General features: G+C 41.2%; 1 protein-coding gene across 2 annotated transcripts in view; it reads right to left on the reverse strand.

Moving 5' to 3' along the window:
• The window catches only part of LOC137304748 (E3 ubiquitin-protein ligase ARIH1), a 53695-nt gene that overhangs the window by 18333 nt on the left and 18787 nt on the right, over positions 1 to 16575 (reverse strand). The window contains exons 4-6 of one of the 2 annotated variants that reach the window (XM_067973441.1): positions 15469 to 15531; positions 2999 to 3091; positions 2839 to 2894 (exon numbers count right to left, since the gene is read on the reverse strand). In XM_067973441.1, coding sequence (XP_067829542.1) covers positions 2839 to 2894; positions 2999 to 3091; positions 15469 to 15531 — 212 coding nt within the window. The remainder of the gene's footprint in view (positions 1 to 2838; positions 2895 to 2998; positions 3092 to 15468; positions 15532 to 16575) is intronic. The other variant, XM_067973442.1, reaches the window with a different exon arrangement.

A 16575-nucleotide genomic window follows, 5' to 3' on the forward strand; every position in this document is an offset into this window, starting at 1 on the left:
TTTGAAGCTCATCTCCCTGTCCAGAGTTGCTGAACTGAGTTTGCAGTGACCCGCCCACTCATAGATACTCTGTCACACAACAGGGGTTCAGGAAGTGAACAGCGCAACATTCCTCTGCTGTACTCGGCCTGCCTCATGTACAAGTGATGGTTGGTGAGTGGTATTCTCCCATGGGATGATGCAGGAGGGACTCAGGAAACTTATGCAGGGACAAACCCTTAAACTCATCCACTGCCAGAAGTGATCCCGAGAAAAACAAGTCTTGGTATTACTCTCCAGCATCACTTAGGGTTATCGAGTCCTCTTTGAAACCAACATCATCTTCCCTATTATTCAACTTTACAAAGGGTGCTCATGTGTTCCTCTTCCCCAAATTCCAATGTAATGCTTGAGATTACAGTGTTTTTGGTTTCTGCAGAACCCTCTAATGTGAGTAAATTATTATCCCAAACTGCACCAATTATTGAAGAAACAAGGGGACAAGCATGCAAAGTAAATCTAAGATGGTGTAGGAAGTAGCAGGCTTGAATGAGGAACAAAGCATGCAGTTGTAGTTTGTCCAACCTACATCAAAATAAATTAATCTCAATGTTGTTTGGATCAAAGCTGCTATTGAATAACGAGTAAAATGTGATCTTCACATAACTCTACATCAGCAAAATTTCACTCCTTGTAGCATTGACAGATATTGTACAAAAATGGCTCTGAGTTCATCCTAAACCTTACATCTCCACCAACACAAAAGTCCCCACACAAAAATAAATCAACAAAACTATAGTTTCATCTGCGAAAGATGATTTATAGCAGTAAGAGCCAGTTTGGTTGTTTGTGGGCAACACTCCCTAATTATGGTCAATTATGATCTGTATCCCACATTTACTTGGTGCTATGACCCAGGTGGCACCATATGAACGTCATTTCTCAATACACAGCCCATTAACTGTTTACAGTCTGCACACACATGGAAGTAACAATGTGAAATTAGTTACAATCTAAACAAAATTTGCACAACCACAAAAACAGTTTGAAATAAATAACCAATACAGTACTTAGATAAATGATACAGAACCCCAGAAACCTCAAATAGCTATGGGAATGACTTGGTTAATGAGACCAACAGACTGAAAAGGGTTGTCTCCTAATGGATAAATGGAATAAAGCCATTTGACTTATAAAAAAGTTACAAGAATCCAGCTGATTCTCTGCCACTCAAGGGCGCCAGTACGAATGACAGTGCTATACTTAAAGACCAATAACATTTATATTGCAGCATACCATGACTCTCAAACACCTCAAAATACTTCACATACGATGAATTACTTTTATTATGTAGCCAAATGTAGCAGCTGTTTTGTGCACAACAAGATCTCAAACACTGATGGGATGAGTGACCCCCTAATCCGTTTCTTTTGGTGGTGAGTGAATGACACTGGGAGAGTTCCCTTCACTTCTTCAGAAAGGGATTTTTAACACCCTCATCAACAGATACTCTCAGTTTCCCATCTCATCAGAAGGGACTGCGCCACTGACAACTCAAAATTCCCTCAGTGCTGCACTGGAGTGCCAGCTAAGACTGTGCTCAAGTCTGGAAGTGGGAGCAAATCCACATCTTTCTTACTCAGGTGTGAGCTATAATATTTCGGCAACAGGAGAACTTGGTGTGGGCTGTGGCATATGTGACCACCAAGTTAGCATTTATAATTTGTATGAGGTGCAAAAGCCGAGTGCCAAATCATCGAGTGTGAGCAATGGACTTGACAGCTGTAATATCTTCCAGCACATAATTCAGGCAGATACTCCAGTGCAGCACTGAGGGAAAGCTGCACTGTCGGATGAGACGTTAAACCGAGGCCCTGTATGCCATCTCAGGTGGGTGAAAAAGATCCCATGGCACTACTTCGAAGAGGAGCAGGGGAGTTCCCTCCTGTGTCTTGGCCAATATTTATCCCTCAACCAACATCACTAAAACAGATTATCTGGTCATTATCACATTGCTGTGCACAAATTGGCTGCCGCAGTTCCTACATTAGAAGTGACTACGCTTGAACAGTATTTTACTGGCTGTAAAGCGCTTTGCGATGTCCTGAGGTCATGAAAGGTGCTATACAAATGCAAGTTTTTTCCTTCAACACAAAATGAGCATATATTAGCATAAGTTTGCTAGTGAAGTTAAGTAATGTTTAGGTAAGTGGAGGTGTTCAGGACAACATGCAACCATCGAGGTAAATTATATTAAAAACAAATTACAGGAGCATATTAAGGCAGGCTGCAGTTACCAGTCTCTACATTTTAACAAAGAATAACCATCCTTGCACCCCACCTCAAAAAAAGAGCCCCGTTACTGTGACCTCCTATTACAAGAATCGCTAAGGACTCCCACTTTTTTTTGTTTTTATGTGACCACTTTCTACATTGTAACTACATTAAATAAACCTAGTGACAACAATGAGAGTGTTGGTACCAATATGCTATGGAAAAAATATACTTAAGCCACTACAGTCTAATATTGTGAGATTCTCTTAACTCACCACTTCAAATTGCTCTTGCCACTACCACCTCCAGTGACAGTCCTGCAACCACCAGCATTTCATCATATCGCACAAAATACTCTCTACAGGCACAATCTAAATTTGGAAGCACAGGACCTGAAACTGAACTGTTCAGTGTTTTTCACAGTTCAAGTGGATGTAGTACAAAAATTTCACACCATTACATTTCACTGCAATCCCAGTGACAATAGTCATTCACCTCAGAACTAGAATCTTTACAGTGACTCTGCCTTATCCGTAACCGCTTGTGCAAACGGTAACAAGTTTCAGCTATTAAAACAATACTTACATAACTGTGTTGTCATCAACTAGGATATCACAGCCATGAGCTGGGCAGGATATAGTCTGCAGAGAGATGTAAAACAAATGAGTTCACCAATGCATAGTCACACTCACAAAAATTTCAGTGCCTGAACAATGGAAACAAATGCTGCAGAGCGGATACATACCTGTCCCATACCTTCCTCTATGATCTTTGTAGTTAAGTATTCATTCCAGCACTGCATACAGAATTTGTGTCCACACTCCAAGCCTGTGAAGTACTGCAAAATGCAGGAAATTAAAGATAGCCAGTGTCATCATCAGACACAATCAGCAACAGAGAACATTTCAACACTTTACTGAAATATAACAAAACCCTATAAAGTAGGGGTGCAACCCATGGTCCACGCTTCGAAGACCAGGCTGCTCAGTGCTTTTTGCAATTATTTCTTATTTGTTGCTTTGCCCTGTTGAAATTGTGTGGGCCCGGAGGCTTGGAAAGGACTATACAACAATGCCTCACTGGTGGATAAATCCTAAACCAGGGCACTAAGATCTGTTAGTGTCAGGAACTGGAAATCTATGCAAATTAGTGGGACCCGATATTTATATAGGCGGTTTCATGGTATACACGCACACAGCCCCGAGGTTCTGTGGTACACACGCATACAGCCCCGAGGTTCTATGGTACACACGCACACAGCCCTGAGGTTCCATGGTACACACGCACACAGCCCTGAGGTTCTATGCTACACATGTACAGAGCCCCGAGGTTCCATGATACACACCTACACAACTCCATGAAGACAAAGCTTGGGCATCTCTGCTGTAATGGGACACCCAAATACTGGAAAAGGGTTTAACTCCTTTCGAAGGAATAGTTGCTTGTTTTGTGCCAATCATGACCCCTCATTATTCTGGTAAAGGTGAGATATTGCAATCCCTTTACTCTCAACACACCTAGGATCGCACCAACCTAAATTCAGGCTACCCACCTCCAGCTGGAGCAGATCACCTGACTTGTGCTCTCCCTGCACGAGGAGATCCTCTCTATCCCTTCTTTGTCCGTCAAGGTGAGTTATTTTAAAATAAGCATTCCATCTATTGGCTCAGTTAATAAAATTCACCCAACTCGTAAATGGCGTAGTACTAGACTTCTAACTATCCGAGTACTGGGTGTAGCTGTCTACAGTTAAGCAGTTGGTTCTTGCTCCCGTCTTCAGGCAATGAATATCTTGATCCTTTTACAAAAATTTATGGTTGTCATCCAACTGACCAAGACACAAGGAGCAAGCAGAAGCAGGTTATAGCTGGGTTTTGGTGGAGCCTTTAGAAATGCAGAGTTACACAGGCTGTCTCTGGGTTGGAAATTCAGCCCTGAATTAAGAGGATACAACAGCAACTTCATAATTAGATTTTTCCAACCCACTCTTCTCTGAACTTTTACAGTGCTGGCTGTTCATTTTATGACTGTCCCAAGGTTCACAATACTGTAGCAAGGCCAACTTTAAACTTAGAATTGCCAATGCAGAGGCTATACCAGTCTGAACTTAGTCCTCAAGATTGTGGGACGTGTTCTCTAGGATTATAAGAACATAAGAAATAGGAGCAGGAGTAGGTCATACGGCCCCTTGAGACTGCTCCACCATTCAATAAGATCATAGTTGATCTTCGACCTCAACTCCACTTTCCCTAGAACTCCTCTTTGTAATCTGAAACCTGCCTCCAATGCCTCAGACAAGTGGGATTGGTGATTTCTCCACACCATGAGGAAGATAAGGTCAGTAAACTCTCAGGCACGGTTGACTATGTCTGGCATCGAATGAGTCAGCCAATTGAGCTGCGTCTGGAATTTGAAGTGTGCACTTATCACCTACAAGCACTTAACAAAAAGCAACGGCAATGCTGAAAGACAGCATCTTCTATTAAAAGAACAGTACTGGAAAGAATAAAAGCTTTACATTGTCACTCCTTGACAGCTGGAAAGAAAGCATGCCTCTGAGACTGATGGCTCCTGTGCAGGACACATCACCTCATAATGATAGGTAGAGTAATCACAGAAATGACAAAATGGAAGATGGTAATTCAGCCCACATACTGGTGATAGCTCTTCAACTGGCACAGTCTATCCTAATCCTATTCCCTTGCCCTTTCCCATTATCCTTTTATATTCTTCCGTTTCAAATACTTAAATGATGATCTAGTCTCTGCCTCAATAGCCATTTGTGATGTAGTATTCCATGTTCTTCTAACCCTCTGTAAAAAGATTGCCCTTTTTGTTTTGAGTGATAATCCTCAGCCTATACCCCCTCATTGCTGATTCACTAACCAGTAGAAATAATCTTTCATTATTTACTGCCTCAAAGTCATTCATAATCTTGAAAACCTCTATTAGATTGCCCTTAACCTTCTCTGCCCCAATGAAAAAAATCCTAATGATACCAGGAATGAGAAATTATAGTTTTAATGAGAGGTTATAGCACTGCTATAACCTCTCATTAAAACTATAATTTCTCATTCCTGGTATCATTCGAACGAATCTTAGCTGTCCCCTTTCCATGGAATAGGGTGTCCAGAACTGCACATAGTACTCCCAACAGATAAACTTTCCCATTACAACATTGCTTATGTTGTGTTCTCAGAAAGTTTAACTGTTATCAATCCAGTTTGCCATATTACATTTTACAATTGCCTGTCCCCAACCATCTCTATCCATGTGGCTATGTTCCATTTAATATCATTTGCCTTAATTTTATTAATAGGGCTCCTATCAAACACCTTCTAAATATCAATATATACAACATCCACTATAACCTCTCATCTACACATTGAGATTTCTTCAAAAAATTCTTAAATTAATCAAGTAGCACCTGCCTTTCTCAGGTACTCACTAATTCCATCCTGTACTAAGAACTCTAGCGGTTTATTTACAGCTGAGGTAAGACTAACTGGCCTAACAACTTCCTAGTGTATACCTTTCCCCTTTCTTGAACGGTTGTGTAATATTTCCCCACCTCCAGTCCTTTGGCACAATTCCCTTTTCCAAAGATCTTCAAAAATTATGGTTAGTGCCTCTAATTATGTCCTTCAGCATTCCGGGACAGATACCATCTGGGTTGGAAGACTTGTTTACTTTCATTTTGAATGTTTGTTTCTTGAGGAATTTGTTCAGATTCCAGAGGTTGAGGATGGGTACCAACACCATCCTCCTAGAAATGAAGCAGCAGAAATAAAATACACAGCCCTCCTGATCTCTAAGTATAATTTCCTAGATCTTATCAGCACATCACCCGCGTGTAATACATAACTATCAGTAAAGATCGAGAAGGCTGGAAAAGAGAAGACCACCAAGAGGAGACCTGATAGAGGTCTTTAAAATTATGAAGGTGTTCGATAGGGTGGATGTGGAGAAACTGTTTCCACTGGTGAGTCCAGAACAAGGGAGCATAAATATAAGTTGGCCACTATCAGATGAAATAAAGAATTTAAGAGGGATTTCTTTACACAGGGAATGGAGAGCATGTGGAACTCAATGCCACATAAAGTGGTTGAAGCAGATAGCACTGACATATTTAAGGGGAGGCTTGCTGCATTCATGAGGGAGAAGGGAATAGAAGGATGTGGGCGCAGGGTGGGAAGAGGTAGTTAATTTCCATATTGGGGTCAGTGACAGTTATAAGTCAGTTGTCTCATTTGGCGCCAGAACTTGTTTGCCCAATACATCTGATATTTTGAGCCTGCATTGTTGTTTCTGTGGTTCATTTTACCCCCAAGTGAGCAATCCTAGACTTTCCCATTGGCTCAGGGTTACTGGTAGGAAGTTTTGGCAATTTTCCACACTGGGATTGCACCTGTTGTAAAATCACTGATTCTGCAGAAGGATATTTGGTAGAGTTCATCCACCTGTGCCTTATCAATGCCAACTTTGAGGGAATTTTGGGCCACCGGCACTACTTTTCTTCAACTGATGTTGGCATCGGTAGATCTGGAAAATAGCAACTCGGTGAATGCAAGAGATTACATATTGGTATCTCACACCGTGGACTCCAGAATGCATCATTAGGTCAGTGCCACTCATATCAAAATCATATACAATTGTCTTGTAATCTAGAAAGATGACATTTGGAAAAGTAAAGTCATTTGGGGAGAACATTAAGTAGCCAGTTCATAGTTTTCCTGAATACCAGGCTAATTTAGTGACCTTCAGTCAATGATGCTCCACCTAACTTCTACACTTTACAGACGCCACTCAGCTAAATACTTATATGTTGGGTAACTGGTTTACGATCGACTAAAATGAAATTTTATTTTTGATTCTCAAATCTTTAAGTCAATCCTAAAACCAATTACCCAACATACATGTATTAATAAATACATTCCCCAGTAACAAATAAAGGGTTAACTGGGTCAATGTGGCATACAGATTATGTTACACCTGTAGAATGAATTACACATGACAGTCAGGGTGATTACTCAACTAGAAGCACAATGACTAGATTACTGACGAGAGACAATCCTAATCCATTTGTCATAATTCCAAATTACTGCCAGTCAGACTAATTCAGTATTTGAAACGTGCAGTCACTCCCCACTGTATTTGCAATGCTCCACAATATGACTACTCACATTGAAGATAGATTTCCATCAGCTGATCATACTGGCCAGAAATAAATTTCATATTATATGCAGATAGGCAAATCCATAATGTGGTAATCAAAATTTTCATTCTGAATTCTGATCAGATCAGAGTAACTAACTCAGCACAATTTACACTCAAACGACTACCATAATTCTCTGCAAACGTTCAAAAAAAGCAAACTAGTGTTCAGAGTACGAGCATGGTGTAAAATGGGGTCCTTAAATACCAGAAGATTGAGCAGGAAGCCAGAATCTTAGCAGAAGACCAACTGAGTAGGCCAATGTGGACCCACTCAACAAGAATACTCATTCTTGTACATTAATTCTAAAGCTTGTGGAGTCAAAATGGATATCGGTGGCTTGAGAGATATCTCAGCTTCGCCTGCATAACACACAATTTTAATCTTAGATTCATGAATTTTTTGAACATGCTCCTAACAACGAAACATCTGGTAACAGTGGGTAAAGAGTACCTCAGAAAGCCCTTGTTGCAAGGAGAGACAAGTAAACACTGGGACCTACTGGTGAGTAACCAATCAGTTGTTCATGATCTATCCAAAAATACAGCCTTTTTAGAAGGGGAGTCGAGATGGTTAAGAAAATAGGCTGTCAAATGCCTGAAAACTGTACAATCTCCTGTAGCCAAATCAGTGTGTTAGGATTACTCCGTGTGGCTGCTCTACAAATGCAAACTGTTTGAAAGTGGGGAACACAATGGCTACTAACGCTGTGATGGCCATCTGTCTTGCTAGGTTACAAACTGCAAAATCCATTCCCTAAGCCTTCTTTTGTTCTAGTTACATAGCGAGAGAGGTAAATTGCTCTCATCCACTTTGTTCAGTTTTAGATTTTTGTGAAGCAGGAAAGAAAAGGGAGCAGTTTCTGATTTTCTTTCGGGTTGCAGCTCCGTACGTCAACCAAGAAACACTGTGTACTCATACAAGAGGAGGTGAGGAGAATCTGCAAGATCTGATGTTCTCCAACTACACCATTTTTATGAAGGAACAAAATGCTGATGACAGTAGGTGGCACATCCTTTCTTTGTGCTACTTTAGACATTGAGTAGTTGGGGGGTGGGGGGTGGTCACAGAGACCCTTTCCATCATTAAGCTCTTAGCTGAAGAGATGGTCTTTTTAGATCATGGCTGGAACAGCACAAGTCGCTGGTCGTAGAGCCAGGCCTTTGTGTATATTCCAGGAATGCAAGAACAGCTCAAAGCTCCTCATATAGACGGCAGAGAATGCGCCAGCAAAGCTTTATAAACAGCGTCTGTTGGCTGTGCTATTCAGGTGGAATTATCAGGGATTCTATTCCCTTGTATACAGGAGTTCAAACGTAGTCAACTACGAGTGGCCAAATGAAAGCTGATACAGTGTGCATTCAGCTGCTGGAAGGCTCTGGTGCTTGCCTTTTAGTGCCATAGGACAAATTTTCCAGGCCTTTTATGTTCACAATAATCACCACTGTAACTCAGATGTCTGTTCCTCTTCTTTTCAGTTGCATTATGCCACCCCAAAAAAGTCTACTTTACCTCTGAAGAATTGAGTATAAGGATTATTACTGAAGCAATGCTCTGAACTTCAAGCAGCTGTCATTAGAAATATCATTTTCGTGTCGAAGACATTAATGACTCTGAATTTTGGTACTTTAGAGAGATTGCACTAAGGACCAAGTTTAAATCTCACTGAGGCTTTAGTTTTGTTGAAGAGAACTTGTTCTCAAACCTACACAGGTGAAGGCAATTCAGCAAGAAAAAAGGACTTGTACTTACATAGAACCCAAACATGTGCACGGAACATTCAAAAACACTTTACGACCAATGTATTAATTTTGAAGTGCAGTCACTGTTATCTAGGCAAATGTGGCAGTCCATTTGCGCATAGCAAGGTCCCACAAACAGCAAATGAATAAATGGCCAGATCACTGTTTTTGATGGAGTTGATCAAGGGAGGAATAGTAGCCTGGCCACTGGAAGAATTCCCTGCTCTTCTTCAAAAAATACAGTGGGATCTTTTGGTTCCATTGGAGCAGGTAGACAAGCCCTTGGCTTAACATCTCCTTCAAGAGATGGGATGATTTGTTAGTGTTGACCTCAGTAGCAACAGCCCTAGTATCTTTGACAGCTGGGAAGGGATATTTGGAGCCAGTCTTTTATGGAAATTTTTGTTTTAGAAGAGGTGGAAGACAAGTAAGTGCCATAGATTTGGGGATGTAACCATATGGATTTCAACAATCTGTTTGGTGAGTACAGGTGCTTTTTGATTTCCACACCACTGAATTTAAAAATCTCAATGTCCTTGCAGATTACTGCTCCCTAGGGTGGGAGTTGGTCACTTTGACACCATTAATAAGAGCAGCATTAATGGGCTCCCCAACAGGTGTGAATACCAATTTGCTGTGAATTAAAATAACGCATCTTTCCTTTTTTTGCACTATGTTTAGTTGGCACAGCAAAAAGGTTCTATGAAAGGCTTTTTGACTGAGAAAATACTCATTGCCTCAGAACATACGAGTTCTAGAATTGTTAATTGAGACAACCTTTTGAATGCACCTTGGAGCTTCCATTCCTTGGGTATGTCTTTCTAAAGTAACCAGTGCCCTCCTTGCCAGCCAGATCTATTGTAGTTCAGTTCTCTGCAAAAGTCTATTTTGATGTGAATACATACATTGCACTACAAGTTGAAGCTGCAAGAGACTGATGTATTGCTCTACATTCCAGCAGGTTTAGGCTCAGCAACTCCATTTGCCCTAGAAATAGTTACAATAGAGGAGTGTTCCTTGGGCTCTCAGGATTCCACCTGTTAGAAAAGCTGTGTGAATGCAACCATGGTGAAGGTCACCTCCTTTCAATACATCAATATTTGCCCAACAAAGATCATTTCAACTTGGTTACCAGGATGGCCCTGAAGTCAACACAGGTGGCATCCAGATCAGTTGGATCATTTGTGTATAGTCTGACTGCATGTGCCATAGGTACCATAAAATGTCTCATGCACTTGAGGTGCTTTGACTGTTGCGGTGACGAGAGGATCAGTTGTATCCTCGCACTGTTAAATATGTCCATGATCAAATATAATCCACCAGCATTATATCACCTAATATATGCACAGTAAGTTGTGTAGATGGAAGTTACAAAAGGGGCATAGATGGATTAAGTAAGTGGGCAAAACTGTGGCAGATGGAGTTTAATATGGAGAAGAGTGAGGTCATCCACTTTGGATCCAAGACAAACATTTTCTTAATGGCGAGAGACTAGTAGCTTTGGAGGAGCAATGGAATTTAGGTGTCTATGTACACAAATCACTAAAAGCTAGTGCACAGGTACAAAAGTTAACCAAAAGAACTAATGGAATGTTGGCCTTTACCTCAAGGGGGTTGGAATACTAATGTGAGGAAGTGATGGTCAGACCCCATCTGAAGTACGGCATTCAGTTTTGGGCACGAACCTCAGGAAAGATATATTGGTGTTGGAAAGGTACACAGCAGGAATACCAGACTGATACCAGGGCTTAGAGGGATCAATAATGAGGACAGGTTGTATAAAGTTTACTTGTATTCCTTGAGTTTAGAAGGTTGAGGGTTGATCTAATTCAGGTGTTTAAAATGATAAAGGGATTTGATAGGGTACATACAGAGAAGCTGTTTCCCAAAGTGGGGGAATCCGAACAAGGGGGCAAAATCCTAAAATTAGAGCTAGACCATTTAGGAGCGAAATCAGGAAGTATTTTTTCCCACATGTCGTGGAAATCTGGAACTCTGTCCCCCAAAAGGCTGTGGATGCTGGGTCAATTGAAATGTTCAAGACTAAGATTGATAGATTTTTGTTAGATAAGGATAAGGATATCAAGGGATATGGAGCAATGGCAGGTAAATGGAACTGAGGTACCTATCGGCCAAGATCTATTTGAATGGCAGAACAGGCTCAAGGGGCTGAATGGCATACTCCTGTTTCTATGTTTGCAAATGGATTACCCACTCACTTTGTGAGAAGAGAATGATTATGAAAACTTGGCCCAGGGCAGTGATTTCCAGGCCTGTGCTCAGAATCTCAGCCTATTAGACAAATGTGGATTATTTTGAGGTCAACTGCTTTGGTAGAGATACCGGTGAAGCACAAGTAATACCAAAATGGAGGAAATTGCAAAGGAAATGTTGTCTGCAGACAACAAATCCCAGTGGGATCCCGTGACGGGTAAAGGGAAACATGGCCTGGATAGCATGTCCACTGTCAATCTCATTTTATGAGGTGTTTTTTAGACTTCAAGTCTGTTATTAGTTGATAATTTTGATATCATGTTTTTGATGGAAGATGAGGTATCTGATGTAGAACACGAGAGCTCTGTGCAGCTTGTATGGTGGATGTTGCTCTTTAAGACATAACAGTCTAACGTGACTCCATCTTGTGTTTTGAGGAACGTCAATGTAATGCACGTGGAGATAAATGTCTGTGCGCTGAACAGTGTGCGAAGGACAAGAGCAGCAGGCGCATGGGAACACCACCACCATCCCCTCCAAGTCACACACTATCCTAAATTGGAAATATATCGCTCTTCCTTCATCGTCGCTGGGTCAAAATCCTGGAACTCCCTACCTAACAGCACCATTGGAATGCCTTCACCACACAGACTGCAGCAGTTCAAGGCAGCGGCTCACCTTCTCAAGGGCAATTAGGGATGGGCAATAAATGCTAGCCTTGCCAGCGAAGCCCACATGCCATGAATTAATTTTTAAAAACCCTTAAGGATGTCTCTTTCAAAACTTCCTGCATTAAATTATCACAGCCAAAGGCCCAAAATAGCCACTCAGTAAATAGCTATACTGTGGGTCAGAGGAGTGTTTGTACAAGTTCCTTCTGTGGCAGGAAGCCACAGTAACATAGCAACATAAATTACTATACTACAACATTAACAATGCAGATCATCATCAAATGGGACACACTTTTCCATCTGGCTTCAGCAGCATTACATCATAGGCCTTAAATGCAGCATTCAGGCATTCCAGGTCAATCATACTTTTAAAAAGTTCCTTGAAATGTTATCCTTAATTACACCAAGAACTTTCTTGTTCTGCTTGTCCAACATTTAAAAGTCATCACTCGGGCAAGTTACATTGCCTTTTTTAATATCCATTTTGTGCTCAAAGTGACGGATGATGGTGCTGGGAGAGGGAACGTTTTCCTATTTCAGGGTCCCAATGATCTCTTCTTGGGGACAATAATGGTCCTTGGACAAATCAGTTGTGAGGAATGCTTGAGCAGCAGTAATGTGCAGGGTGTTAATAAATGGGGGCAATGGATTATGTACATCTTACCAAATAGAGACTAAGTTGAAAGGTCAACAGATTCAACTGCTGTTTAATGTTTGTGTAATTTGTTTTTGGGGAAAGAGAAAAAGTTGAAGAAAATATTTAGAAACAATCATGGTCCAAGGCTCTGATGCTGCAGGTACAACAGGAGGCATTGTGCGAAGATCATTACGCTGGCTTCTCCTGACAGAGCAGCTGCTGTCTTTTCAGTTACTTATTTACAAGAACATAAGAAAAGTCAGGAAAGAGAAATGCCACTTAGGCCATCATCGCTTATCCCTCTGGGACATCGTGGTATCCATTTGCACCTTTAATAACCCTTTGTTTTTCCCTCTATTACCTTGCTTGGCAGGTTAGTAATATAACTGGCAGATTATCTTCCACACTATATGCATGTAAAAAAAGTGTAGCACCCTCAGTCTTCTGACAGAGATACATGCACGATAGCACCAATAAGCCGCATAACTGGTAACAATCAGACTATGTATTAAGGCCAACGATTCTGCCCAAGTTTAATTTAGTTCAGCTGACAACGGTGGTATCCTTGTACCATACCAAAGTAGTCCAAACATGACATGGATTCAGGAGATTCTCAGCTGTGGACAGAATGAAGCTATGAGGGTATCTCAAAGTATCGCTATCCTGCAGCCAACCTAAGAGCTCCTTGTAGCAAAAGTTGTGTACTGCAACCTTTCAGCAAGAAGAGCACTTTCCCCCTCCCTTGCCAAGATATGGTCAAAAGCCATTCTACTTTAGCATTAGTTGCTACCTGGTCTGATAAAGGTGCCATGTCTGTATAGCAATTCCAAACAATGTCTAAACTTTACTGTTAAAACCAATATACAGTTCAAGTAACTGTTGCTTACCTGTGCCCCGGACCCAAGCAGAAAGGTCCTCCATCCTCCTGAAGAGCACTAACTTTGGGAGGGCTATATTCTGTAGTATATAGTATGTGGAGTATAGCAGAAGAAGAAAGGTAAATTGTTCATCTTTTAGGTGTAGTGATCACTTTTGGAATAGTCTTCCACATACCCTATTTCTTACCCTCTGCTACTGTGGATCTAGTGCTGGAGTGAGCCCTGGATGTGTTTGACCGGTGACACACTGAGTTACCAAACTTTTGACTTTTTGCCACTTGTTCTGTTTCTATAATTTTGTTTAAGTCGTTTTGTGTAACTAGAAGTTAACTAGCAGTTTGACCCCTACATAAATTAGCTGTGAGAGCCAGTTCAGTTGGAGAAATGGCTCTCAAGGTTTCAATCTTGTGCTGTTGGCCTCCTTTGGTCACAAGAACTGAAGACAACTATGTTAGAGGGTGGGTGTGCTCTTCTCGGATATGGAAATGAGAAGTTACCAAAAGTATCTTAAAGGGGCAAGTGGTGCCAATACTTCAGGGTTTCACAGCAGCGTTATGCGTAGGATAACAAGTCATGTCTGAAAATAAAGGGTCACCTGTTTTTCATATTTTCCTTACACATAAAAACTTTGATTTATATACTGCTCTTTATGTCTTCAAGACATTGCAAAGTACTTCACTGCAATGAAGTACTTTTGAAATGTAGTCACTGTTATGTAAACAAACACGGCAGCCTATTTGCGCACAGCAAGGTCCCATAAACAGCAATGACCATTTACTATTTTTGGTTGTGGGATTAATGTTGGCTAGGTGGACCAAAGATACTGCAAACATATAACTGTAAAGGAGACCAAGCTGAATGGAATAACCCAATGAGATGACCCGTAATATATAAAACTTAACGTGAAAGTGGCTTAGAAAGAGAAGAAAAATCAAATAAAATATTATTTAAATGTTTCCTTGGATTCCTATACAAACATAATCATAGAACACTTACAGGTCTCTTTTGAGAGATGCAACCAAAATCATCACCATGAAAATGCAAGCTGAAGCTCTAAGAGTTTAGGCACATTGTAGTCGATCAAATGGGCATTATTTACTGCCAACTTCAGGCTTCTAATTGGTTCACTGGGACAAACAGTTTAGTTTATAAAACGGAAAAGTTTTATGCAAATCACACCGTCTAATGTTGTTAAGATGCCCAACTCACAGCAACAGCTGCAGGTTCAACAAGTTTAACCAGGGTCTGTCTGAACCTGTAGATAGGACTGCCTCATAGCAACTCAAAGTCAGGAACATGAACAGTTTATTTCATCCCAGAGCCAGCAAATGTGGTAAAGCTGAATATGAAGGAGCAAAGTGAGAGAAGACACAGATTCCATGCTCACTCTTGCCCCTACTTTTCCAACTCAGAGGGAATTATGCTGCATCAGCTAAGGCCCATCTGTGCAGCTGAAGGCTCAGTTTTTGCGTTAGAGGGTGATTCAGTGAGTGAGTAAGTGGATGGATGGGGTTTTGATAGACTACAAGGCAAACGCAAACCAACTACTGCACTATACTAGGGGTGGCACATTGATGGAAATTTCACCAATTACTGATCCATATACAATGACATATCGATATTTTAAAGCTGATTCAATGAAGAGATCAGTAGATACAAACACAGTGCAGTATCAAAGGTGAATAGGGAAGGGGCGTTTGGAATTCAGATTGCCAGCAGGAAACCCCAGGGCCAAAATTAATTCCCAAAATCAACATAAGGCACAATATCGATAGTTATCGAAAAATGCAGTATTTTCAATATTCAATATAAGGTGCCACCCCATACACTATATAGAGCTTTATAATCTCCACCCTACCTGGCCATCTGATACTGAGTTAGTGATCCTAGTGGTGCTTCCAGACCCCCCACTTTCTTCTTTCTAATAAGAAAATATGAGACCGGTTTCCACCTTGTCATTGCTTAACGCTACAAGACCACTATTCTCAATTTGTACATATTATACAATTATAAAAGCAAGTGATTAAGATTAAAATCTCTATAAATGTATAAAACTCTACACAATTTGTACAGATTATACCCAATCTAACATAGAAGTATCTAACCCGTGTTGTTCAAAATCCACCTTCATTGTACTCAAATACACTTTTTTTTTAAAGAAAAGGAACTATAAAGATGCCTTCCATAGTCCAAGGGCCTGCCCAATGATAAACACCCAAGCTCAAAAATAAAGCATAATCACTTGGGTGAGGCAAGGTGGGTGGTCTGTGCCCATGGGACCCACCCCAGTACAAGCCAGGCCTTCAGGAGTGGAGGAGAGAAAATTGGGTGCACCACTTGTACTGCAGCTCAGCAATTTTCTAAGGTAGTTTTTACCAGCAATGTAGACCAGGGTCATGGACTAAGGTTTGCTCTTCTCAGAGCTTAGGTTATCTGTTGATTTGTTTTATTGACAAACAGCAAGGAAGGGCCAAGGTCCCACAGTGCAGGCATCAGGTGAGGGGGCCGAGGCCCCATGTGTCAATTGTATCCATGTGATTTATACCAATGAGTGTTAATTGTATTCAGGTGGTGTGTATCAATTAGGGCTCTCGTATCCATTTATAAGAGAGCTTATCTAGGGTGTGGTGTGTGTAATGTGGATCTGTGTGAATAAAGGCTTGGAAGCAACTGAAGACCAGGCTCTAGTATTCTGTCCTTCACCACCGGGCTATCCAGCTTAGAACACAACAGTGCAAGGCACCAGACGAGGGGGCTGGGACCCCACTGTGGAGGGCACCCGGTGAGGGGGTGGGGCTAAGGCCCCACAGTGCAGGGCATCACTAATGTTGAAAACAGCATGAGAGATGATGAGGTAAACCAGGAAGCTGTGGTTAAATGACATCAAACTTGGGTTTTAAAAGCCCATTGATTCTGGGAAGAAGGGAAGACAAACTTATCATGGAGATGGCTTGACTAGAGTTGT

Source organism: Heptranchias perlo, chromosome 38 (assembly GCF_035084215.1).
Source record: "Heptranchias perlo isolate sHepPer1 chromosome 38, sHepPer1.hap1, whole genome shotgun sequence".
Classification (NCBI taxonomy): Eukaryota; Metazoa; Chordata; class Chondrichthyes; order Hexanchiformes; family Hexanchidae; genus Heptranchias; species Heptranchias perlo.